This window comes from Gambusia affinis, linkage group LG18 (genome assembly GCF_019740435.1).
Source record: "Gambusia affinis linkage group LG18, SWU_Gaff_1.0, whole genome shotgun sequence".
In the NCBI taxonomy this organism is placed as follows: domain Eukaryota; kingdom Metazoa; phylum Chordata; class Actinopteri; order Cyprinodontiformes; family Poeciliidae; genus Gambusia; species Gambusia affinis.
In genome coordinates this window covers 3966003-3993208 of record NC_057885.1, presented here as the reverse complement: position 1 = coordinate 3993208, position 27206 = coordinate 3966003, and the positions used below count along the sequence as shown (strand labels likewise).

The 27206-nt window shown below is 39.7% G+C and overlaps 1 protein-coding gene across 4 annotated transcripts; it reads right to left on the bottom strand.

The window, feature by feature from the left end:
• Window positions 1-460: 460 nt before the first annotated feature.
• nectin4a (nectin cell adhesion molecule 4a) lies at window positions 461-26575 on the bottom strand. Of its 4 annotated transcripts, none has more exons than XM_044097976.1 (11): window positions 26228-26575; window positions 13109-13303; window positions 12231-12398; window positions 10740-11018; window positions 10485-10599; window positions 5764-5918; window positions 5529-5673; window positions 5181-5265; window positions 4977-5057; window positions 3423-3596; window positions 461-3281 (listed from the first exon to the last, which is right to left on the bottom strand). In XM_044097976.1, exons 1-11 carry the CDS (start codon window positions 26280-26282, stop codon window positions 2931-2933), a joined length of 1803 nt encoding a protein of 600 aa, XP_043953911.1. In that variant the 5' UTR covers window positions 26283-26575; the 3' UTR covers window positions 461-2930. The 4 variants fall into 4 exon arrangements, with proteins under 4 accessions (XP_043953911.1, XP_043953913.1, XP_043953912.1 ...); XM_044097978.1 differs by having other exon boundaries at window positions 4995-5057; window positions 26228-26557; XM_044097977.1 differs by having other exon boundaries at window positions 5529-5670; window positions 26228-26557.
• Window positions 26576-27206: the final 631 nt, after the last annotated feature.

Below are 27206 nucleotides of genomic sequence, written 5' to 3'. Positions count from 1 at the left end.
CGATCCGTCCGATTCTGATCGGTTCTGTCCGATCTGGATTCCTCAAAGAAACAAATGTCTCAGATTAGATGAAAACGCCTCAGAACCGACTCAGGTTTCTGTTGAATGTAGCTCATCTTGCACAAACAAAGCCAACAACGAATCCCAACTACTGCACTGGAAATTCATTATTTAAAAAGAAAAAAAAATCAGTATTTTTGTTGGGGTTAGTAATAGTTTTGTTTTGTTTTTTTACTTCCCTTAATGTACAAATATGAGTGATTGCAATTACACATCTGCAATCTGATGACAATCAAATTTTTGACAAGTTGAAGCAGAACAAAAACATGTTGAACTCCAACAGAGGAAACCCCAGGGCTGAAAGATAAATCTCAACTGAAAAACCTTTTTTTTTTTTTGCTTTAAAGTTTTAAAGACCTGGGAAACTCCAAGCCATTTTTTTCCAGTATTGTAGTGTTTTAAAAAAAAAAAAAAAAAAAAAAAAAGTCTCATTCTAATAAAAATAGAATTTTGTAATAACCTACTGCTTAATGCAATTTTATAAGCTCTGATTAGACGGGGATCATGTGTTCACGTAACTTGTCACCCAACAAACAGCACTGTATACCAAAAACAGGTATGTGCTGACCTTATATATGAATATGTGCTTAGAGATTAAAGTTGTTCCCACAGTGGCTTAGTGCCTGTTTGTCCAGCTGACACCCTTTTGAAGCTATTGGAAAGAAAGATAAACGAGATAAACAGGGCAAAGCTTGAAGCAAACAAGGGCCACAGTGATGATCTAGTATTTATTTAAACTCTGACGTCCTCTGCAGTGGTTCACATGTTCAAAGTAAAAAAACTAAAAAAACAATAATTCCTCGAGTAACCGGATGACGCCATGCACATTGATGCTATTTTAACCTCCCGTATTTATCCTCATTGTCATACTGCCCTCCAAGGGAAAAACAAAAGTCCAGATCAGGAAGATCTTCTGAAACGCAACAATATTTGGAATTAAAAAAACCATAATTCATAGCTCAGTGAATTTTACCAGCCACCTGCAGTTCCCAGCTATGCACAGCAGGGAGAGCTTTTCCTCAACAAATCGACAGCGAGCCGTTCAACGGCTCTCGCCTTTGAGGTGATTGGGATCAGTGCTTTGTTTGTCACAAACTGCTTAAACATTCGACCCAAAGATCTCGAACTCGGGGGAAGTTCCTGTATATGCATCAGGAACGCTGTGTAACATGGAGGAAAATAATACTTAAGTTTCCACAAAGAAAAAGCAAAACACATTTTCATATTCCCTTTGGCACGCCCCTATGAGGGAAGTAACAGAGCCCAACAACACTTAAAACATATCGCAACCAAACGTTAAAACCAACAGTCCACAGATAATAAAAATGAAGGAAAATACATGTTTGGTTCTGTCAGAGTATCAAAATAGTAAAGATAACGTCACATTCCTCTTGTACAGGAAAAATTCTGTTGCTGCTATCGAAAGATCCACATTGGCAGGGAACTCTCCCAGAACAGCTTGTAGACAAAAATGTCCGTGTTTACATTCATTATTGTGTGGAGTGGAGCTCCACATGCGAGCAATAGGCAACTCCACATGTAACAGACTTTATTGGACCTTTTGCTTCTTTGTAGTCTCATACTTAATGTTGTCCAATACCAGGAGTCGACTGCCGTGTTTCGTACTGACCGAGCGTCAGTAACGTGTCCACCAGGGGGACGTTACCTGCTCCAAAACTGATGATTTGAAGAGTGTTTTTAGAATCTGCTCACAGCCTTTTAAAAGAAAATGTGGCTATATGCTATCAGTGAAGACTTTCTATCCTGTGGTTTGATCGAATAGAAACATGTCACAGCTGGTAGGTACAGCAATAAGAACACCAGTCAGTGACAGTGGGGTGGTAAAGTGAAGTCTTCTAAAAATAACATCTAAATGAATTAAATTCTAAGTGTGATTCAAGAGTTTATGTGACTTTATGCTTTATAATTTAAAAACCAACAGAATTACAAAAGGAAGTAAACTAAATTTCATTGGGTACAAATCTTGTGACAAGTTGACAAAGGTGTGAACTGACTTGTGTTTCACGCACTTTTATGCTTTCAATATATACAATGTCAATTTTCATTAAAAACATGTAGAAGTTGGGTGGTCTAAACTTCTTTTCACAGTATCCGTGAGTGAAAAGGCATGACATGGAGTTTTTAAATTTGCAAAGTCTCGGAACACCAACCGACCTTGCATGTGGGGACGTCTGAACTTTCAAAGGGAAACATTTTGACTGTCACTTTAATAAAACCCGGTCTAACTGACGTAAATCAGTCCATATGTGCTGAAAATGAACATAGAAACGTATTTTCCTGTCTTAATGCCTGAGATGAATAGACTCAGAGACAATACAGAGGTATGCATGTTTCAGGTGTGGCCAGACACTCACACAACTTCTGGATCAGTTCCCAAACAGTTGATCATACGCGAATTTGTCACATGCACGGTTACTCTTCTACCGAACACCACGGGATCAGCAGTACGCCCTCGCTTTGCTGGTGTTGCAATCGACTTCTCTGATTTACATACTTTCCCACACAGTTGTTCTTTTTGATACTCCTCCCGCATTTCCTGGTTTCCACTGGTATGAAATGCTCCAGGTGTATATGCATAAAGTTTCTCAGCTGTGTTCACCTGTCAGCTGAACCCACTTAAAACAACAAGGTATTGCAAAAGCTGACGCAGCTGCAGCGACTGGGAAATTAGTCATATGTTCTGTTTTCAATGCGACTGATCTCTAAACGTCTGTGCGGAGATCAGGAGTTGTCCTTCTTGAGTGAAGTCATTTTTCATACGGAGCAAAAAGTAAGAGATGTTTTTTCTGGGTGACTTGTGTCCAAAAGCATAACTGCCCAGTTTTCACCAAAGGTTCTGCTGCCACCGGCTAAACAATCTGGGCCTTGTGGACGTATGAAGTGTGGGGGTTATGATTGTGAGGCTGAGGGCTCATTCTGTTCTTTGAGAAATTCGAGCTGGAGGCAACGCTATCCTGATCGTCAGGATGCTCCTGACTGGCAGGGCCGCCCAGCCCTTCGTCGATCTCATCCTCGTCGTACGTTACTTGTGGGTATGTGCAGCTTAAGGGAGGGGGCTGGTAGTTCCTGACGGCGCTTCCTGAATGGGAACCCCCCTCTGTTGGGATGACTGCGTTGCCGTTCATCGGTCTTATGATCTCTGTTGAGCGGACCACAGGATATGTCGGTTGCAGCAGTGGAGGAAGCATCCGAGGGTCCTGCTGCAATGGCAGAACAGAGACAGTCACTAGTCCCATTATCATCAGGCAAATATGCAAGGGGGTTAGTAAGCTGGGTGAGAAGTTTTCCATAACTTGGTAGATGCAAGCTTAGACATGCCGCAGGCAGCGTGAGACACTTACCAAGGACATGTTGCTGTTTCGCACATATTGCTCTACTCTAAGCCGGGTTTCGCTGTCCCTTCCCCTCCGGGAGTTGTTGTAGATGGACGGTCTGCCTAAAGAGTCGTACGCGGGAGCCCCTCCTCCGCGCCCACCTGAGACAGTTGATCTGCTGTCACGGCAACGGGCCTGCTCCTGTTAAAGCAGAAAAACATGCTCTTTTTTAACACAAACAGATGAACTTCTCAGCTGCATATCAGCTGTAATGTTTCCTGGTTGTGCGATAAGGTGAGTTTGCTCAGAGTTATGAATATGCAAAGCTATATTTCTGTCCTAAACAAGATGTTTTACAAATATACTGTAAAACATCAGGGTCAGGTTACTGTAAATGCGTTCATGCCTTTGAACCTTTTCACGTTCAAGGGCTACACTGGATTGCTAAAGTCAGTAAAACAACAACATTTATTTCAATCAAATACATTAAAATAAATATTAAAAAGGAAGCAAAAACAGGTTAACAGGTTAGAGGATGCAGCCTTCTGATTAACCGTCTGAAACAGACAGAAGAGCCCACACCGAAAAACCCTAAAATATTATCCATCTGCCATGACACAACATTTACACAGCAGTGCTTCCATTCCTCCTTTCAGAGGATGTTAGCATGCTATGAAGCTAATGGACAATATCATACTCTAGTTAGCATGATAGGAAGCTTACGGGTGATAGTATTTATTTGTTAGCATGCTACGAAGCCAGTGGGTCTGACATTGCCTTGGATTTTTTTTTCTCTTAAACCAAATCAAATCTAGCCGTCACCCACCTTATACATTAGGAGACAAAGTGAGTTTGCCATTTAAATTTCAAACTTTCCCATTCACTGATGGGTCTCTGCATCACCAGAGGCACAGAACTCAGAAAAATTTTTTAAATCCAATCCTGCAGCACAGAGGCCAGGAGTCTCCATTTTTCTGAGGTGTGTGGTCTGTGCTAGTTTGCAACCGCTACATCTGATTTATTACAGCCATACGTAGTGTCAACATCTGACCAAATTACACTGAGTGTCGGCTGAGTCGCACCAAACCAGTAGATGGAATCAAGCCTACTGCCTATTTTTTTTGTTTTGTTTGTTTTTGTGACATTTTAAAAGTTCAAACAAAATTTGTATCATAGTTTTACTTACACACAGCTACTGACTGGTGAGAAATTAGAGCTAAGTTATATCTTTGTCATTTTTATAGTAACCAGTGACTTTATAAATCTATTAGGCTTAGGTTTTCAGACGTCATCAGGCTTACGTTTTCAGATTATCAAGTATGTTAATTGTTTCATACTTCAAAATCAACAGCCAATTTACTTGTCTACAAGCAGTTTAGTGAGGATGTAAAGCCAAAGAATCCAAACGTCCCAAAAAAATCGCCGTCTGAAATGTCTTTGGTTATACATTGTGTTACTGTCGATGTCAAAGTCTGAGACGCACTACATTCAGACGGGAAATGCCAAACTTCAGAACTTAGCCGCGCGGCATCTGGACAGTAAAGCCTCAGTCCCAGGCCCCGGCCTTGCATGCAGATTTACATTGATCTGTAGACTGACCCCGAGGGATGACAGGCTGTTCCTCAGGGTTCCCTCCACCCTCAGAGGGTGGTGTTCCTCAAGCTGCAGTGAAAAGAAATGCAAGTTTACTCGTTAAAACGGGCGAGGGGGTAAAAAAGACACACAAATGACAACAAATAAGAGGACTGCTGAAAACGTAGCGATTTCAGCACATTGAAGACTAACTTCTAGTAACACGTCTCTGGCATCAGTGCTGACAGAGTTCATCCTCCTGACCGAAGCTTGTCTGGACAGAGTGCTTATTTCCTTTCTGGAAAGATATGAAATGGGAAAACAACCTTTAGCCGAAGTTTTAATGCTACATCGCATATAGACAATGTATGTAACTGTATTCTATTTTTTTTTCATCTTTCTTCACATTTACTCACACATCTGCTGTATGTTCTGTATGGCTTTTAACTTGTTTTCAATCATGCATATTTCATCAATTTGCCCTCTGGAAATAATAATCTGAATCTGATTTGATCTAATCTTCATAAAAAAATTTTTTTTAAAAACAGTCTTATCTCGTACTCTTTCTGAGTCAGCTCCTTCTTCAGCTTCTTGTTTTTGCGTTGGTGGTGACAAGTGAGGATGAAGATGATGACAAGCAAGAGAAACAGCACGCCGGCCGCAGCGCCTCCCACAATGATAATCATCCAGTTAGGACCGTTAACTGCTGTGGCAGCAAAACGCTTAGATTAATGCCGTTCACACACGGATTCATCACGGATTCTCACAGTTTGCGATAGAGTGAGGGGTCAGCTACCATCTAAAGTGACGGTCACAGTATCCTTATCTTCACCCTCTGAGTTCTTCACCAAGCACTGATAGGTGCCGGAGTCGTTGGTGTTGAGGGGTCGCTCAAAGACGAGTCTTCCATCGGGGTGAGGAACTGCACCGCTAGGAAGCTGTCCACCTAATCTGGAGGCAAAATTTTTAAAAAAATCAGCTGCGTCATGTAACTTTTATAAAGAATATGTTTTGGCTTTTTTTTTTTTTTTACACATTTGTTAAAACTGTCACCATGTTGTGACAGTTTGTCATGAGACCGATAATCCCTGAAAAGATTGATCTCCTCCTGCAAGCTGCTCCCTGAGCTGCTATTCACCTCTGAAGAAATACACCATAGAAATACACGGTCAAAAACAACCAATCAGAGCTAGGCGGAGGGGCTTCATTTTGTCACTCAGTCTCATGTATTTGCTGCTAAATGCGCTAATGGCAGAAGAACTTTTAGCCGTTCATCTGCCGTCGTCGGGAGCAACGCTGACCAGGGTGTGTATTTACAACAGGATCTTCCTACATGGAAAAACTGTAGCGTTAGTAGAGACCCAGGGGAGAGGGACCGGGGGGATGAGCAGCGCCACAAGAGATTGTGATTAACAGCACTAAGACCCACCTCTGATTGGTTGTTTCTAGTTAGCATTCAGAGAAGACAGAGGAGCTTGAGTTTTTTCACAGATTATCTGTCTCACACCATACTGTCACAACATGGTGAGAGTTACAACAAATATGTAAAACAAAGGTTTTTAATAACATTATGTACTGCAGCCTTAATTGCACTCTACAAATCCAAAAAGGAACTATTGATGAGATAAAATCCCGGTTCCAACTCACTCCCAGCCATGTTGTAAACATTGAGCAGATGAGAGCAAAATTATTCAACAGTTCTTTCTGTAGATTGCTTATTTTGTTGATTTATTTCTTTGTTTATTTTTTAATAATTACCATGATGAAGCACAGCGGAGGTGGCAGCATCATGTTATGGTAATACTTTTCTTTACAAGGGTCTGGGAAGCTGACCAGAGTTGTTGGGAGGATGGATAAGTGCAATACCAGAAAAGAACTTTATAGGTTTTTAAAGCCAGAAATGCTACATTGGGCCACACACTATATACTGTTAAAAAAAAGAAACAAATACAAAACAACAAACGATTTCAGAAGGGGGCGTTTGTTGTGCAGAGGAAAAATGTTGGGTGCTGCAGCCCCACCTAGAGTCCATCTGAGTGCGTCCCTGTTAGGTAACAAGCAAACTGGAAAGCTCAGCACATAAAGCTAAAAGATCAAGACGTCTGATTGTTCTAACTGACAGCTTCACACCCAATCGTAGCAGTATTCTTATTTTTTAGAGCGTGTGAGGCAAAATAGGCATTTGTTCAGCTAAGCACCCAGACCAGCTGGGTGACTCACGAGTTCAGCATCTGTGAAGGGTGTTGCCCAGCTGTAGTTGTTGTTTTGAATGCATTTCATTGACTTTACATAGATAAGAGTTTCATCATAACTTATCATCTCTCAAAACACACATATTCACATGCGTCCCCCACAAAGCTTGCTGGGCTAGAAAACATGCTTGAACTACCTGATAAGACTTTTGCAAGAAATGATAAGATGATAGAAATATGCCAAATGAAAATAGTTAAGGGGTAGTCTAGAAATTTTGAAGTTGGATTCTGTTCAAAGGTAATAAGTGGACAATACAGGTTCATTAAAACATATTATTATTGGACACAGAACTCTGTGAACAAACAACTTCTTCAGCCAAGACATTTTGTGGTTGTATAGCTTGTCTTCTGGACATCTGTCCAATCAGCACCTATCGGCTATTCACAACAACCAATGAGGGGCATTGAGGGGCAGTGTCATGAACATTCAGACTCTAAATCAGAGGAATGCAATGAGGCAAAAATATTAACGCTTTTGAAACCATAACATTAACAGAATGATTCCAATAACCAACCTAAATCTACCCTTAATAAACCAGACTGAGTTCAGTCAATCTGGGCCTGAATCAGACTACATCAGAACCAACACTAAGCTAGCAAAACAGCCCTAGCAGGGTTGTTTTTAGCCCAGACGTTTCCAGTTAGCCGCCATTCCGCGAGGCTAACGAGTTAGCTTTCACACAGAGCTCATTTATTTCACAGCGCTCAGTGTCACGAGTCAGAAAAGGGAACTTGCTGTTTTTACATTTGCATCTGACACGTCGGAGTGATAGCATCACTATCATAGCTTATCAGACAAATCCGCCAACTTCATTTCCTCTTCACCCCACACCCTCCACCTACCCTCACCACTAATGGCTGACTCCACCTCACTTCTCTGCTCCTGGTTCACCTCTCTCATTTCTGCTAATCCCTTTCTCTTTTTCGTTTGAACCCTCCTCCCTCCCTCTTCTACGCTCCGACTTCTTCGTGTGAAACTGTCTCATCTGTCTGCTTTCAACACAAGCCACAACATGACAGTGTGACACAAGCTATTACTTCACCTGCTGCCACTTATTCCCAACAGGTTTGCCTGCCGCTGCGGCTGCTGTGTGAGTAAGAAGAGGCTGAATGTAACAAACAGATTTTGGGTGCAGATTCACTTCCCAGTGTGTCTGTGAGTGATCGGACGTTAAGCATTACTCACAAAAGCACCTTTGCAATAGATGTTTCCATGACTAACATAGCAATTAATAAGCATATCATCATCATCTTTAAGTCTGCAGCAGCTCACAGAAACTCCTAGCAGTCCTTATTGTACTTCTGAAGCGGATAAATTCATTCTTTCTGTATTTTTTGTCTTGCAGGCCCAGCTGTCAGCTCTCATTCTTTAATAGGAGCTGTGACTCTATCTGTTCGCAAAACACATTTTTCTAGTTGCGCCACACCCTGAGAATATTTAATGCGCCAGGGCGGTGGATCTGACAAATACTTCTCAAATGAAACCCAAAGCTGGCTTTAGTTTTGGCCGGTGGAGTTCACCGTGAGTACTGATTATTGATTATTGATTAGTATTAGGCCAGCACAGACTCTCACATTTGGTTTTTAACAATTCAAGAGGAAACGGTGAAGCTCGCTGAGCAGATTTCTTCCTGCTCTGGAGCGTCAGGGTACAGCGCGTTGCAGAAGTATTCGCAACTCTAGTACCTTTTCAGACTTTCTCAGCTTAAAAACATGAATTTAAATGTCTTACTTATATGCCAGATGCATGCAAAACACAACTGCATAACTTTTTGCCCTTACTGTTTTTACTGCCAGACAGTTGCTATGATGCGTAACTGGGGCAACAAGATGTTGTTGTACAGCTGGGAGCAGCTGATTAGCATCACTAAAGCTCAAATAATACTTGAGCTACTCTTCCATCAATCATAAAGGGCAAGGTTCATATTCCCGGCTCCACCGTCTCTCTGCTTCCCTTTCTAAACAAACAGGAGCAGCGAAAGCAAATGAAATGCCATTGGTGGGCAGTGCTACCTAAAAAGTTAGTTCTACTACCACTAAAGTGCTACGTCAACACATTATTTAGCAGAAGCTAACGCCGAAGTGGTAGAAAAAAGAGTTGGTGTAGCCCTTCACCAACACGTTAGCAGCAGCTAACGTTTTAACGCTAAATTCAATTCAAATTATATCACCTCTTGAAAGACTACAACCTTCAAGCACCCATTTAATTTTGACATGTTCTATAATGCCCCTAGTTGTTGTATTTATGTTAATATCTTGTCTACTACTGTCCATGTTTTATTTTGTCCTCTTATGTTTCTTGTTTGAAATAAAGTTCTTGGGGGGTTGAGGGGAATAATGTTGGTACAATTCAAAATATGAGCACAAATTTAAACGTCTTAACTGCTTGAAACATTCTTAAAAACTTCAACACAGATGTTGAACATTATTCAACAGCCAAGCAAAGAACTGCTTTTGCACCACATCAGGAATCACCTGAGAGAAGTAATTTTGGTAAAAGGCATAAGTGACATATTTTGTAGTCTATCATTCACACAAATATATCACCAAACAAATCAACAAACATCTCAGACCAACTTTCAACCCAGTAGAGTAGAAGTCTAATAATATGGGCTTTATTTTTGTGTTCAGAGCTCACCATAAACTCTTCTGTACAACCAGTACTTCAGTCAAATCTGTCCAACAGATGATGGTTGTCCCCAACTACACAACAAGACCACGATCCTAAAATGTCCTTTTCAAATCTTTTTATTTCTCTTTTTTTGTGTGTGTGTGTGTTGTTTGATGTAGCATTTTCTGGATTTAAAAGTCTACACTATGACTCTCTCAACATTTCTGTAATTTTTCCCAACAAGACTGATTATAATAACTGTCAGACCAGGCAGCCAGCAGATGCCCCCCATAATGTCTGTGCAACACCACTGACCCCAAACAGAGACTAACATTGTAATATGATTGAACAACCTATAGAGAAAATTTAACTGTACAGAGAACTAGGAGCTGGGGCAGATGAAGAACACCCCATGTCTAATGGGCATTTTACATCTAAAATGACTGGGTAGTATCAGTAAATATTACCTACATCCTGGGAACAACCTAATTGCAACTTCAACAAACATCCCAATTAAATTCACAACATAACAGGCCGAAAATAATTTGCACGTTTGCTCTGCAAGAATTAACAGAAGCACCAGGGACCAGACACATCAGACGGTTAGTCATGCAGTTCCTAGACTACCAGAGGGGTAGGTGAGTGTTGTTGTACCTGGTCCAAGTGAGGGCTGGTTCAGGGCTCCCTTCATGTTTGCACATCAGGGCAGCATTCTCCATACCGACAAACCAGTCTTTACTGTAGCCAGACACTTCAGCGTTTGGAGGAACTGAAAGAAAGAGAAGCCATTTTCAGGCTCTAATCGTTTAAGGCAAGATGAGAGGAAAGAGGGTTGTGCTTGCCTTTCTCTCTACTAGTGACCTGAATAGGCGTAAATAGCAACAACCGGTTCACTGAACGTATACTCACAGTGCACCACCAGTCGATTCTGGATCCTGCGCGGTTTGTCATATTCTGGATGCTGAACCAGGCAGTCCAGCTTCTTTCCATTCATACTCCTCAGAGGGTGCAGAGAGAAGTGTGTGGAGACAACCCCCTTGTCAGAGATCTGTTTGACAGCATGACCATTCAGTTCTGTGTCCCAGGAGAGCTCAGGAGGTGGGACGGCCACAGAGCGACAGGAGGCCACCACCTTATAGGAATCGCCCTCCTTTACAACCAGAGGATCCAAGGAGCTGATAGGAATGGCTGGAAGGAGGATTGTTATATGAGTTTATCAGAAAGAGGACAGCAAGTTCAAGACTATATATTGCAATTAATCTGTTCCACAAAAAATAAAAACACTCAGACCCATAGATTTGACCTTATCTTTCTGTCCCACTATTAGTTAGTTGACCATGAACAAATAAACTGGCTTGAGTTGAACTGAGTCGAGATTAACTGGATTTGAACTTAGGTTAATTGAACTGCATTCAATTTAACTTAATCTGATTGAATTAAATGGAATCAAATTGAAATGAATTGAATAAACATGAATTAAGTTGAACTGATTTCAGATCAATTTAACTTTATTGAACTGAATTGAATTGGGTTGAGTTGAATTGGATTAAGTTACACTGAACTGAACTAAATTGAATTCATCTGAACAAAATTAAACTGATTTGAAACATGTTTCATTTCATTTCATTTAACTGTACGGAGTGGCATTGAGTTGAGTTGAAATAAACATAATTCATTTTAACCACATTGAACTGAACAAAGTTGAATTGAATTAAACTGAATTAAATTCAATAAGAACCGTCACAGAGTTAACAGTTCAATTACTTTTCATGTTGTTTAAGGCTGGTTTGGATAGCTTTCTATTTTTATTATTATCATCACTTTTTATTCCAATGAGTTAGAACAAGTCAGGCTATCTTTGTCTGTTATTAAAAGTTGTTTAAAGATCTGAAACATAGAAGAATAACAAAAACAACCTGAACCTACTATGGTTCTGATGTTCATGTCTACAGAAATTTTGAATGTATCTATAAAAACTCCGTGGCAGATGGATCTAGCTGGAGATCAAATTGCAATAATATGCAATACTAATGGATGTGTAGCTAGGCAAAATTAAGCTAATTAACCTAAAGTTAATTAGCTTAACCTTAGTTTAATTTTGCCTCAAATTAAGGCAAAATAAACCTAAATTAACCTTTAGGCAGAGTGACTTCCTAAACCATAGAAACACAAGACAAATATGCAATAGTGGGATTGAGCCAACCAGTATCACTTGAGTACCCTAGCTAGGTCATAACATATAGGAAAGAGAGAAATAGAACTGTACAGTTTCTCTTCTGAGACATACAAAAGATTTATGTACCTAAACCACATTGAACAATTAGGTTCCATTTGTTGTTCATCCCTTATATTGGGTTAGTTTTTAGCCACATTACATCAGATTTATGAGCGATTACTCACTCCGCACGGTGAGATGCATCTCTTTGTCAATGCTCCCAGTTGGGAAAAAAGTGATCTGACAGAGGTAATCGCCTTCATCGGAGGGCTTTGTGTTGGGGATGACCAGAGTTGAGTCCACTATGGGTTGATTGCTCTTAAAATGCACGCGGTCTTGCCACTTTTCGGACACTGCACAGAGAGTGGCCAGTAAAAGAAGTCAGAGAGTTTAAGAGACATTTAAGAAAGTGACTGAAAAACGTCCAGTGGGTTCAAAACAGACCTCAACGGTCCGATGATACTTTTCATTTAAAGCATTTTGGTAGTTACAATTTTAAGGCAATAACAGCAAAAATCTTTTAGTCTACCTTATTTAAACATGGAGTCACAGTTGGGAGCCATCTTGTTTGCTTGGTCAAGCAAACAAGAGAGCAAGATCAGCTATAGATAATAATAATATCAGTGCCCTTACAAAAAAATCCCATGAAAATCATATGTGGATCACATGTGACTTTCACATGTGATCACATGTGGTTCACACAAATTTTACATGTGAATGATGTGAATCACATGTGAAAGCACATGAATACGTGTGATTTTGGAACGTTTCGTGGTAAAATCACATAAGAATCACATGTGAATTTACCACGAAAAGTTCCAAAATCACACGTATTCATGTGCTTTCACATGTGATTCATATCATTCACATGTAAAATTTGTGTGAACCACATGTGATCACATGTGAAAGTCACATGTGATCACATGGGATTTTCATGGGATTTTTTTGTAAGGGTGTGAAGAGAAGGGAAGGAAATCAATGGCATCTGTGAAACTGTAAGTTAGCAGATAAAGTAGAAAGGGTGGAAAAACAACATATATAATCACAGTAAAATTCAACCTACCATACTGGCCATTGATCCTGTCTACAGTAATCATCTGCTCCTTTTTCTCATCAGAGACTATCTTATACCAGGTGACCTGCACCACCGTCTTGTCGTTCAGCTCATACGGGCAGGACAGGACGGTCTGTTTCTCCTCCAAAGTCGTTAAGAAAACCTTTGATGGAGCGTCCTCAGACTGTCCCTGTATCCCCATCACTGAAAAAACATGAGGATTGGGAAAAGATGAAGATAATCATTGTTGTGCCACACAGGAGGACACAGACCCCCTTCAGCTTATCCAGATTTTTGTCATGTTACACATAAAAACTCCCATCTATCATAGGGTGATCTTTAGTGAGAGACCAAGAAAAAGAAGTGCATAATTATGAAGTGGAAGGATGCATTGTTTGTGCAAATAAAAATCTGAAAATTGAAGCACATTGCTTGTATTCAGCTCTCCCTACTCTGAGTATCCTAAATAAAATCTGCGTCTTCATAATTAGGGAATCTTTCCATCTTTCTGGATGGAGTTTCCATGTTTTCCCCATGGATGCCTGGGTTCTCTCCAGGTAATCTGCCGTCTTCCCACAGTCCAATATCATGACTGTTAATTGGTGTCAAATTATTCTTAAGCATGAATGCTTGTCCTCGTTGTGAGGGGCCAGTCGAGGTGGCTCGGGCACCTGGTGCCTCCTGGATGCCTCAATGGTGAGGTGTTCCTGGAATATCCCACCGAGAGGAAACCCAGAGGAAGACCCAGGAAGCGCTGAAGGGGACTATGCTTCTTGGCTGACCTTGGAACAGAGGAACTGGCCTGAGTGGGAGAGGAGAGGGAAGTCTGGGTTTCCCTATTTAGGCTCCTGCCTCTGCAACCTGACCCTGGATAAATAGGAAGAAAGCATGAAAGATGGAGAACATCCTGTCAATCTGTGCAGGATGTACTCCACCTCAAGGTGCCTCAACCTTCCTACGGTCCTTCGAGGACAAGTGGTTATAGTCAGTGGATGCATGGATAGATGAAATTCACCTACGTATATAGGCCTAGCTGTGGACCCATACAGAGGTCAGTATAAATCTAGCTGGTCTGTAAAGGCCCAAAGAAATATGTTAAAGAACTTTAGTACACAAGCAGCAACATGAAGGTCAAGGAATAACTCCACTGCAAACCCTTCTAGTCACATAAACTAGATCGGACAAGGAGAGTATTACTCAGAGAAGCAAGAGCTGCGGGACATTATCCTCATTGGAGAAAGATGGTGGTGGTTTTGCTGGGTTGAAACTCGTCAGACTTAGTAGGAGTCTGATGAGTGCTGTATGTAGTCTAAATATACTAAACAATGAACCTAAAAACAACCAGAGGTACGATGAAATTAATGTGCATCAGTGGGCCTGTATAAATTCAACTGTGAATCTGCAGTAAAGCATAACTTAACTTCTAATCTTGAGCTGATTTGCAAAGAATAACAGACATACATTTCAGTGTCTAGATGTCCAAAATTGAAGATATACTTCAATAGGCTTGCAGCTCTAACTGTACAAATGGCAAAATTTTCAGTTTTTCCCAAAGACTTTGTGCTGCCATTGCTTTTTATCCCTTTGACCCCGACAGGTAAAGGTCAGCTCTGGTCAGGGATGCAGCAAACACCTGAGACTCTTGTGTTTAACCTTGGTGCTGAGTTTAGGAATCATGACCCTTTACCAAAACCACTGTTCCTAACCCTAACCCTTCTTTACTAATATACACTGCTAATGATAACCTGCCATGAAATCCCAATCAAATACAGCAAAGGCTGTGAATACTTTTTCAAGGCCTTGTAGAATCATATAGATGGTTTCAAAGTTCCTCCAATAAGACTAAAGTTGACGTGTATAAGTTCAGGACTTCCTGATTTTGGTGTCAAGAATGATCAGAATCTGTTGGTAGAGCTTGCTAGAAAAATGAAAAAGAAAATGCTTTTTCATTTAAAGCCTTCCTTATTCTCTCGAGCATAGCAGGTTATGTCAAAGCAAGTTTTGCTTTTGTTTTAAATTGAAATTGTAAGCTTTTGACCTTGAGCCAACTTCTTCATCAGGTTTGCCTTTAGACGTAGTTCTCCATCTCACTGGATAGTCATAAAAATTGCCAAAATGGTCAAAGACATTCTCTTGGTGGACGTTTTGATCCCTCTGACATTCATAGGATTGAGAGGAAGCTCCCTCCTTCTGGTGAGAAGCATAGAGCCTTCATCACAAAATTGAAGTTTTCTGCTCAATCCAATTTTGGTTGATATAGATTTTTTTTTCTTTGTCTAAACATTTGCTAAGTTGACATGACCTGGTGGGCGGGGTCTCTCAGTCAGTCCTCTGTCATGACAGAGTAAAAGGCGACAGCGGCTGATTTTCAGACCTTTGTGGAGCTGGACAAGGTTGTGGATAAGATCAGTTTCTAGCATAAGTTTTATCCGATTTCTCAAAATTACAGAACTCAGGACTGATTTTTCTATGGACTCGGACAAATGATGGTACAATAGCAGGACTCTGCAGATCTTAGATATGCTTAGGAGGTAGTTGGACCTTTTCAGTGGACTGTTGGTTGGTAACCAGCTCTGTTTCCAACCATCAATTAAGAACTACAGGTTCTCTTCATACGACTGTTTCGTCATATACAGAACATTTATGCAGAAGTATAAAACAGTTCACCAGTGGCTCTTTGGACCCTCAATGGTTTCAAGTAAACTTCAGTAAAACATCGTGAAGAACCACCAGGTTTTGTGAAAATAGTTATAAAATCTAATTGCAGGTATTAGCAGTTTTTTGTTTTTCTGAAATAATTTCCTCCAATTTACACAACCAAACGACACTAAAAGTACTAGTAGACTATTTATTTATTTATTTATTTATTTATTTTTATTTTTGCCTGGGCGTTGTGTGGATCAGTGGGTAGAGTGCGCACCATGTGTCCTAGGTTTGATTCCTGGTCTCAAGCCAATTGCTACATGTGTTGTCTTCCTCTCTCCTTCCTATTTACAGAAAAAGATCAAACTCCACCTCCATTTAACTTCTTTCCAGCAAAGACGTTTTACACACATCTGCAGTTATATTTCAACTGAACCACCAACGCTAGCACAGCTAAACCAGAAAGTTCTTTCACCTCATAGACAAACAGGTCTGCTGTGTTTTATGATTTTCTATATTTTCAGATCTATAAATAGAAATAAATGATGCCTCCTTAAAATGAAACATTATCTTTAGCAGATACGTATCTAAAAATAATAAGTTGTCTATTGTCAGAAGGTAATACAACATTAAATGAGTTTTATTAGATGAACCAACAATGTCTCTAACCCTTAAATAAAACCCCGTGCAAACAATTGCCTCAGCAGGAAATGTTCCTCTGTTTCTGACGTCAGTTAGTCCATTTTTTATGTGACGTTTCTACGATCAACAGTACAGATGAAACACCATCAGGCTTCGCAAGTGAAATGAACGACCGAGTAAAAGGAAAAAAAAAAAGGAGAAAGAAAACAGGATGTCTACCAAGCATGCTGAGTACCAGCATAGATATGTCACTTAACTAGTTGCTCAGGATGGATTTTCAAAGTAAACTCTCTGAGTTTGCTTTGAAACAGTTCGCTGATTTCATTGCTTTGCTTCAAATCAGCTCTCTGAGACTCTGACAGCGTCTGGACAACACAGTCACAGTGTCCTCTGAGCAACATCTACACACAATGGCCTTGTGTATTAGATGACACACAACACACACACAGAGTCAGAGCTATGATGTTGAACTCTGCAACCTGAATTTAATAGTTAAGGTGCACCTGCCTGTTTGCACCTGTCAGCAGGTTGTTGTTTTTTTTTGGGGTTTTTTCCTGGCACGCTGCAGAAGTGGAGCTGAATTTGCAGACGTTCGCCTGCTACAGACAAAGCTCATTGTTTGCTTTGTGACATCCGTAATTCCAGAGGTGATTTTGACAACCTGCTCATTGACTCTGTGCCTCTGATAAGGCACGTGGCAAAACAAAAGGACAAAAGCAACACACAGACCATTCCATTATAATTATGTTATTTATTTGAACATGACAGACTGACGAGTGGATCAGAGCTGGATTACAAACTTGCTGTTTGTATTTTTAGACTACCAACTTCTATTTCCAGTTTCACTTCTATATTACAAAACTAACATTTTATCCTCCTCCTATGTAGAAATGGACACTTCTACATAAAACCACCTGAAACTCCACACCTCATCGCTGAAGGTGGTAGAATCTGATCCTGAAGCTGGTTCAACAGCCAGTGTGCAGCAGAAGGCCGTTGGCGCCGACCCTGAGGCAAACCCAACTGCTAAATTGCTTTCCGCAATCCAGACCATGAGGAAGAGAGCTGTACTAGAAGCAGCTCAGCGTGAAGGTTCAGACTGAACGTTGACAGGTAATAATTAGGAGAAAGCTAAAACGGCTTGTTCAATCTTGGCGGGGGGAAGCAGCTAAATATGTTCTCTCTGAAATCCAGAGAACTTTAAGCAGGAGGAAAGACAACAGAGTAAGTCTGGGTTGTTGTTTTTTTTTTGGCTAGATGATTTCATGATTGTTGTTTTACCTGCAGGTTGGCTAAGCCCCGGCACATTGCTGTTTGTATCACAGCATATCAACCTCTATAATGTAGCCTGATATGCTAGCAGTGGTAGCTAGCGGTGCTGCTCATTTAAAACCTGCAGCTCCTAACATTGTCCTATAACACAGTCTGACAGCCACCACTAATCAATCGCCAACAATAAACTAACATCCACATGTTTCCTGGTGTTGGTGTAGGAATGTCTCTGAGCACAGCTGCCTTGGTAGCAAGGCTAGCTAACTGTGTGTAGGGTGTGGTCATTTTTTAAGTAACTGGTTTGCACTGCAGTTGTTTTCCTACAACTGGCCACCAGAAACACATAGTTTGGATTTTGAAAAGTATTAGCATCAATGCTAAGAGCATTTTCTCCATTCATCTCTCCAAATGTCACTTTCTTAGATGTTTATTTTAATGTAATCTTATTTTATTTTATTTTATTTTATTTTATTATCTTTTGTAATTCTTTTGTTCTTTGTAGACCTCTGACATTTCAAGATGAAAAAGGCATCATAAATAAAACATACTATTATTTTTTGGGGGGTTTTTTATGCCTGACTGCATTCAATTCAGTTATTATCCTGAAATAGCATTAATGTTGTCATAACTCGTTTCTTCACAGTTGATGTATATGATGATGCTTTGGGAAGGAGCAATCTCTAGTAGCAGTCAGTCTCGCAATCAATCTGTAGAGGCCTCTGACTGAAGCTAACAGTCTCATGACTGTCAGCTAACAGCTCAGTGTCTGGACCGGAGAGAACATATTCCACTGTACCATGTCCTGGATGACTCTATCAGTTGTTAGCAAGAACTGCTAATCCACCTCATTTGCTTTTGCCACTTTTTAAGTCTGTCTGGCCATTAGGTTAGAAAGCCAGGCAGAGAGACGTTGGAGTCAGGATTATGAGATGGCTTGAACTTCCTCCTTCTCTCTCTGCATCCATAAATCCTCTTTCTCAGCTCCTCTGGGGTTTAGGGTTGTAGTTCAGGTGTCAGTTGGAGCTTTTTTGAAATGCTAATCAGCTCCTCCCAGCTGTAAAAACAATGTTTTGTCGCCATTTATGCACATCATGGCAACTGCCAGAAAGTAAAATAATAAGAGCAAAAATCCTACCAGCTGCACAGAATCCAAAACCAGAGGGATTAAAAAAATAGCAACATCTTAACCAAGGTTAAGGTTTTTTCAAGACAAAAGTCTTGGAAAAAAACAACAACGAACTAATCAAAAATTACACAACAGAGCCACCATTCTAAAATTGGGATCTCAACTTACAACAGAAAAATGTTGCCAAAAAATGTTGTGTTTTTTGGCAACACAACATGGTTGATTAAAATAATGTGAAATGTCACATTGATATCCAGGTAAATGCTGCTTTTGCCTCCATAATATTGCAGCCGCGATATTATGGAGGCAATATTTCCAATGAGCCAAGAATCCTATCCCATTGATCAGTGTAATTAAGGCTGGGACTGGGCTGGACGTCTGCTGCAAGGTAAGTAGAGGGTGGAGCCCCACTTCCTCCAACAGATGATCCACCTTGTGAACAATAACACATGTCAGAATGTTTTAGATCTGTAGCAATAGAGTTAATAAAGCAGCTAAATAGGCTGATATACAAAATCAGAGGGCATTTCTGAGCTCATCAAGGTGGAGCACTAATTATATTATTAAAGGTGTAAAAGTTGGCATTATTCATGTAGGAATGTTTGTCCTCCATTCACACGCACAAATCATGCAAATCATCAAGACATATGTGTTGCAGTAGTGAGTGGCATGAAAAAAAAACCCTTTTAAAACACTGATACTCATCCAAATACAGACATGTTTTAGGTATGTTCTCACTGTAGCGGTTTTGTTCATTTTTATTAACAAGGACTTTTGAAAACTCAAACACCAATCAAATGAGTGCTGCAGTTTTATCTCAACACAAAGTAGCAGGCATTGAGAGAACTACTGTAGGGACACATCAGTGCAACACCATTAGGGACAATATTATAATCATAACTTACATAACTGATCTAGCAGCAGCTGAGTGCTTGTAGACTGGATGATTTGAGGAGAACCAATGATTATGATGTTATTGTACACAAAGCTGCTCCTAGCATGCTAGGACGACGACAGAAAACACTTTGGCAGGTTGGTTTGTAAGTGGATGACAATACCTGCTTTGTGATTAAAAATATTTTTATTCAAGGCCACAAACTTGTTGATCCTCATCAACTGTCCTGGAAGTGGGTTTTTTTCACCAGTGGTGGTCAGACTTTGGCTAATCTGCTAATGTGCTAACAGCTGAGCTAATTTTTCAGTTAGAGCTTTAGCTATTTGGCTAACTTTAAAAAAAAACATTTAGCAAACCTAGCTTCCCCTCAATGAATTCACTTGGCTGTTTTGTTATCTTTCTGTTGAATAAATTTTGACATTCAAGTTTTTGTCACTGACTGTTCAGAAATCTTTTAGTAGTTGCATGTTTATGTTTATGCTCATGCGTGCACTGTTAGACTTTTTATTGTAATTTTACAGTACCTTACTGGCAACACTGTTGCCAGTAAGTTACTGTAATTACCATTCTACAGTACCTTACTGGCAACAGTGTTGCCAGTAAGGTACTGTAGTTGCCATTCTACAGTAACTTACTGGCAACAGTGTTGCCAGTAAGTTACTGTAATTGCCATTTTACAGTAACTTACTGGCAACTTACTGGCAACAGTGTTGCCAGTAAGTTACTGTAATTGCCATTCTACAGTAACTTACTGGCAACTTACTGGCAACAGTGTTGCCTGTAAGTTACTGTAATTGACATTCTACAGTACCTTACTGGCAACAGTGTTGCCAGTAAGGTACTGTAATTACCATTCTACGGTACCTTTACTGTCATGATATTTCACAGTTAATTTTTACTGTGAGTGTGCTTTGCAGTTATAACTGCTTTACTGTAAATGTAGTTTATAGCATAAAACTGTAAATGTATTTTATAGTAAAGCTGGTCTACTGTAAACTTGTTTCACAACATAATGTCAGTTTTACTGTAAATTAAAGTTTACATTTTTTAATACAAGAATATTTTACCATAAACCGAAAAATTTCATAAAAGAAATTTTAGTCCAAGTACTGTGAATAAAAACAGGTATTTATTTTCAGCAGATTTGTTGAAATAAAATCCATTTATATATTCGCAATGTCATAAAGAACAATGTCACAATACAATATAATGTGCTATAAAACAACAAAACCATAGAACACACTACAGGTCATGTCAATATTTTTTATGGCACATGTATGTATCAGCATGAACGTGTGCATCAAGTACCAGCCATAAACTATTAAAAGACTGACTTTAAAAAAATATATAGAATATACTTAACTTCATTTGAATATGAACTGTATTTCATTCAATATGGACACTTGAATGCATCTGGATCCAATAACAGTAACAATCTTTACATAACCTTTTCTATTTGTTGCACACTGTACAACAAAAGAACAACTAAAAAAATTGGGCACTACAAATTTTATGTACCACATCAGGTATGCACCAACATGAACACGTATATCATTCAAATGGTGAACAGTCAAAAACCAGCAGAGGCTGCATTGTCAGAAAGCAGTTCACAGTAGCTTAAATGTGCACTGTTACACAATACATCACAATAACAGTGCAAGTGTGATAATGTACTGTATGGTAGACATTCATATCAATAAATATTGTTATATCAGATGCATTTCCTACATCAGAAGAACTTTTATTCCATTCGTCAAACAAAATCAGTGAGATCCATCTTGTGGAAGCTGAACTGTAAAGAATAAGACAGACGATGTGGGAGGTCATGAGATGGTCAGGAAGTTATCTACATTTTCAAATCGACAGGAAGGCTGACAAATTAAGCTGAAGTGACAATGTCCAAATGCATAAAACCATTGGTATAAAGCAGCATTAAGGTGATAATTTGTTTAAAAAAAAATCAATTGCACTGAAGTGATAATAGAAGCTGCATAAAGAATGAGCAGGACTGGCTTCACTTCAGGTTTTTGGATTGTTTATGGCAAAAGCAGTCAGTCTTCACTAATTCAAACGATTGCGTACTGTATTGAGACCCTGCAAATGTCCCCAAGGAGACGATGAAATACAACATGTCATAACAATCTTTTTAGTCATTTTGTTGGTGGACAATAAAGACAATAAAATAATAAACATTTGGTAAAATGCTTACCTAGTTGGAAGTCCTCTATTCAAATTCAGCGAGTCGTTTGAGGAAGGTGGTGATCCGGGAGTTGACACTGACTACTTTCCTCTTGACTTCCCGTCTTGCGGCTTGTACTGACTTTGGCTGTGCATTTGGTACCAACATCTGGATTGATCCTCACAAAGAATCTTTTAACAGAAATAAAATATATTAATTGTATTTTTTTAAATGAAGACATACAATACAGCAATCAGCTATGGATCTTCATCATCAGTCAAACTGTCATTAAATTTAATTCATAAATGGCTTGGTGTAGAGTACTTACAGTTGTATCATCTCCAGTGTGGTGGATGCTGACTCCTGATACTCCAGATTGAAGTCATAATATGACCCAAAAAGACAGCAAGGACGCAAAAGTCATGTAGTTGCTCAGGTTCGAAAAATACCTTCTCCTCCATACTGACCATCCACCGGGTTGCAGACATCAAGCTATTTCCTAAAATAGACAAACCCTTGTCAGGCTAATGCTAGTGAGTAAAAGTACAGACTACCATAACTATTACATACATTGCTACAAAACATTATAGTGATAGAAAATATTCCTCTTACCAAGCATGATTACCCTTGGTGTTGTAGGTAAGGTCATTTCCATCTCAACAGACATCTTGGTGGAAGATACCTTTGAAACATAAAAGGAAAACTCTTAAATATGAATTACTGGTAGTAATTTATATTTAAAGGGCCAGTTCACCCAGATTACAACAGGTTTTTGAGAACCTCACCCCAGAGACTAGACTAGACTTTACCCCTACATCCTGCTACCACTCTGAAACAGCGGATGTGAATGACAGTTTGTGAGGCTAAATGCATTTTTGAAAGCATTACATTCCACAAATACAGTATCTGAATGGCTAAGTACAATATGGGTTAATGAAATGAAATGTTTGTGATTTGGGTGAATTGATACCTTTAACAAATTAATTGAACAATTCTGATTTAAGATGTGTGTTTTAAGTTAAGAGTCGATATAAAATTACATCAACCAAGATGAAGATTGAGTCCTCTTTTTCTTCGAAATGTTTTCTTTTTCTCTGACGGAAGTAGGACATTGCTCTATTCCACAACGAAACCGATAATTAGCTGTGTGTTGATGTTTCTTCACATGACTACAAAATTCTCTAAATTATGAAGTACAAATACTGCAGAATTTACACCTGTACATAATTGCACCTGTTAGTACTGACTTAACTTTAAATTTGCAAGAGCATGGTTTAAACAGGTGAACAGTCCTTATATGTAACCAGGGTTGGAAAGTAACTTTTTTGTCCACCTGCCACTGTGACTGAACCAACTCAAAAAATAACAGAAACCACTTGAATGTTTTCCACCTTTGTCCTCATTTACAGACTCTTATACACTATGTTGGAGATGTAATGGTACTTTAGCAGGCTAACTAGCTGTAGCAAGCTCAAAGTTATAGATTAGGTTAGCTGCTCCTCTACATTTCCAGACTATTTTGTGGCTTCAAATATGTTTGAAGAGCTGTCTTTTTACCTGTTGTCTTGTCTTTTCAAGAGTTGAAACTATGTTAGCCCTCAGCAGGACAGAACTGCACAACCACTTGGAGGGAAAAAGCTTGGGAGTTAAAAAAAAAAAGTCATCTGGTAAAAAGAAAAAAAAAGAACAAGTTAGAATTCATCTTTGTTGACCTAGCTAATCTGCACTCTTAACATTTGCAAGGTCATGGTTTAAACAAATGAACAGTTATTAGATTATTTTATTATCTAATAAAATAATTAGATAATTAGTTATTAGTTATTTTTTTTAAAAAAGGGGGATCAATTATCAGTTAACGTTATATTGTTCGACAAAGGATGCAACAACAATGCTAACAGACACTCACGCACTGAGCTTATCTCAACCCAAAGCTAGTCGTTCGAGGAAGATTTAGCGGCAAAAGTCAAGCTAAAACCTTCGGTAAAATTAGCACCTTAGCTAACGTTAATTCCGAACCAGCTCAAAAATAACACCATCATATTTTTCTATCTTTCACCTCATGCTAAGTTATAGCATTACAGCATGATGCTATAAGTTACGTTAGCTCCATCTAAAATGTACATATCCAGATTAGGTTTTGGCTTCAAACAGTTTTCTAAGAAGTGTTTTTTTACCTGTATTGCGAAGAGCTGAAGCAGTGTGAGCCCACAGCACGGCGACAGAGCTGCACTTGCACTTGGACGGAAAAAGCTTCGGAGTTTAAAACAAACGTCATCAGAAAAACGTTGGAAGCGAAGCCACCCTTGATGACGTAGCCAGATAAACTGCATATTAATGTTAGCTAGGATGTGAAAAAAAACAAAAGTACATGCTCTCTTTCTGCCTTAAAAATATGTTAACCACTAAAGGAGTAAAAATACAGAAACAGGGAAGCACGATGAAACATCTATGATGACCGTTGGAAATCAAATAGAATTCTTACATGGCCAGCGCAAAGACATTATAAGTGCAGTACCACTACTGCAATGTGTAAACAGTAAATTACGGCAACTTCAAAACATACAGTAAGTTAATGTAATACTATGTACTACACCCATAATGCAATGCAAATTACAGTAACTAATTGTAAAGATGTTTTATGTTAGTTTTACTGGGCATTTTGTGGTATTTAGCTGTAAAAAATACAGTAAAGGCTAACAGTGCAAGACATTATAAATACAGTACCACTACTGCAATGTGTAAACAGTAAAATACTGCAACTTCAAAACATACAGTAAGTTACTGTAATACTATGTCCTTTACCCATAATGCAATGCAAATTACAGTAACTAATTGTAAAGATGTTTTATGTTAGTTTTACTGGGCATTTTGCGGTATTTAGCTGTAGAAAATACAGCAAAGGCTAACAGTGTGCTTTCTGACTAAATCAATTAATCAATCAATTAGGCAAAATCAGTTGCAAAGTTAGCAACACTCTCTAAGCATAAAACTGGAACCATGAGTGAAGGTTGTGTTCCAATCACTTCCTGAAACTCAATCGACCCTATTGAGGTCGATTTACAATGTTGTAACACATGTTGTGCCATTAATACACAATAAGTATCAACATGGTTGAAATTAAGACTTCAACTTCTGCTAAATACCATGTTGGTGTGATGCTTCAATGTTAGCAAAACTAATGTAAGTGGTAAATGCTTTAGGGTTAGTGCAAATGACCTTTTAGCTAGCTGAGCCCACCGCTGATTTCTACTACAGAAGACGTTAGCTTTCATTGCTTTGCTTCATCAAAGATAACTTTGGAGGATCTTCAGAGTTAACAGGATTATCATTAGCCTTTCAAGAAATGACAAGAGAGCAGCCATTGTTAAGAAGGACATAAAAAGTCCTGTCCACAGAATCCTACGAGTCTCATCAGACATGCAGCATAACGAACAGTTAAAGCTATAACGTTGGAACATTTCCCTAGAATACAAGAGGCGAAAAACTGCTGTTGGTCTGTCACATCATTATCCGAACAAAATACAATAAAGTTTGTGGTTCCAGAACAGTTGGTCCTGACACTGTGTGTGGGAATGAGTTGGGAAGGATGTGATTCATGTGTTTATCGTCAGAGCTGGTGAGTGTGTTGAGAGACTAAGGTGTGCGTGTGCGTGTGTGCGTGTGTGTGTGTGTGTGTGTGTGTGTGTGTGCGGGTGTGCGGGTGTGTGTGTGTGTGTGTGTGTGTGTGTGTGTGGTTTGAATGTCTGTGACCCTGAATGAGGTCTGGGCCTTACTGTGGAATCTGCCTGCACTGCATTACTGGAATAACCCTCAGCCTATCCTGGCTTCATGGATGGAAGACAGATCTTTTTTTCCCATAGGTGTCACAATCATATCTATCACCACAAGGATTGTTGTTGACTTTATTAGGTTTCCAAACCGCTTGTTGACACATCACGGCGTGCCAAGACGTTTCACACCGTAGAAATAGAGTGGGCCGCTGGGGGGGTGTAACGACCTTTTGACCTGTGGCATTTTAAGGCTTAACGCATACAAAGAAGACAGGTTCATGCAGTTCCTAAGCTTCAGTAGGCAGATTGGTCAACAACAACCTGTTCTTCCTGATCTATGAGGGATCACTACCAATGTTTTCTACAATGCCTGCTCTGACGGGCATCAAACCAAACCTCTACTCTAGAAATCCAAACTTTGCATATCACATCGTCTGAAAACGACCTTACCCTGTAATCAACACAAACGTTTGCGACTTTCTGAGGAGCCTTCAAAGCACTTTCATACCATCCAGGCTTAGTTTATTGTTATTATATTCAGTCACATCCCTGTGTTGTAAAAAAAAAAAAATAATAATAATAATAATAATAATAATCTTACTGAAGATCTGGAGCCCAAGGAGACCCAATGAGAATCTATAGAGCAGAGATGTCATCCTCCTTTGGCGTTACTGCTAACTGTGTACAAGCCGAGACTCCGTCAGCACAGCTGTAAAGCTCATCAGTCCACGTATAGGATCCGAAATTAGTGGGCAGCCGTCATGCCTCCCGGTGAGTGATCATCCTCAAGAACAGTCGACTCTGGGAAGATCCTGGTCCTGTCCAAAGAGCCGTGGTCCTGGGGGTAGAGTGTGGTAGGGATTCTGTCCAGGAGTGAAGTTAAGCCATCAGGTTGGTTGTGTGGTGAAAGAAGGTGCTGCCTTTTGCCTGATCGGATACACCTGTTTGCGCTCTGCCTCTCCCTCCCTCCCTCCTTCTCTCTGCTTCTCACACACACACACACACACACACACCGAAAAACTCGCTTTTCTGGTTCAGTGAAGGCATCACGACAGTTATTTTCTCGTCTTTACTTGCTCGGCTCAGAGGACAGGCAGGTGAATAAGCATGCCCGAGAAAACCTGTTTGAACCTCGTCCCAATGACACAGAGCGCGGATCATAACAGCCAGGCTGAGACCGAAACTGGAGGGGCCTCCACCCTCTGGAGGAACCAATGACCCCTTTAAGTTGAAGAGGCATAATCCTAAACGTAAAGGCCACAATGGCCTGTAACCGAGAAGAAAGACATAAACTAATCTGCCCACATTAAGTGTTGTTCTTCTCACGGTAATGGTTGAAAGCTGAAAGAACATAATTTCCCTGTTCACTTTCTGAATAAGTAGGGCAATATTCTCTGGTAAATATACTCCCACATAACCACAAACTCAGCGGACGTCTATTAATGTCACTGTGGTGCAGAGCAACCCCTGAGCTGCTCTGCACCACAGTAGTAATGTTTAATTTTTAGCGTCATAACAGTCTGACTTTCCAGATTAGGTTAGATATCACCTAAAGTTGCTTAAATCTGAATATTATGATC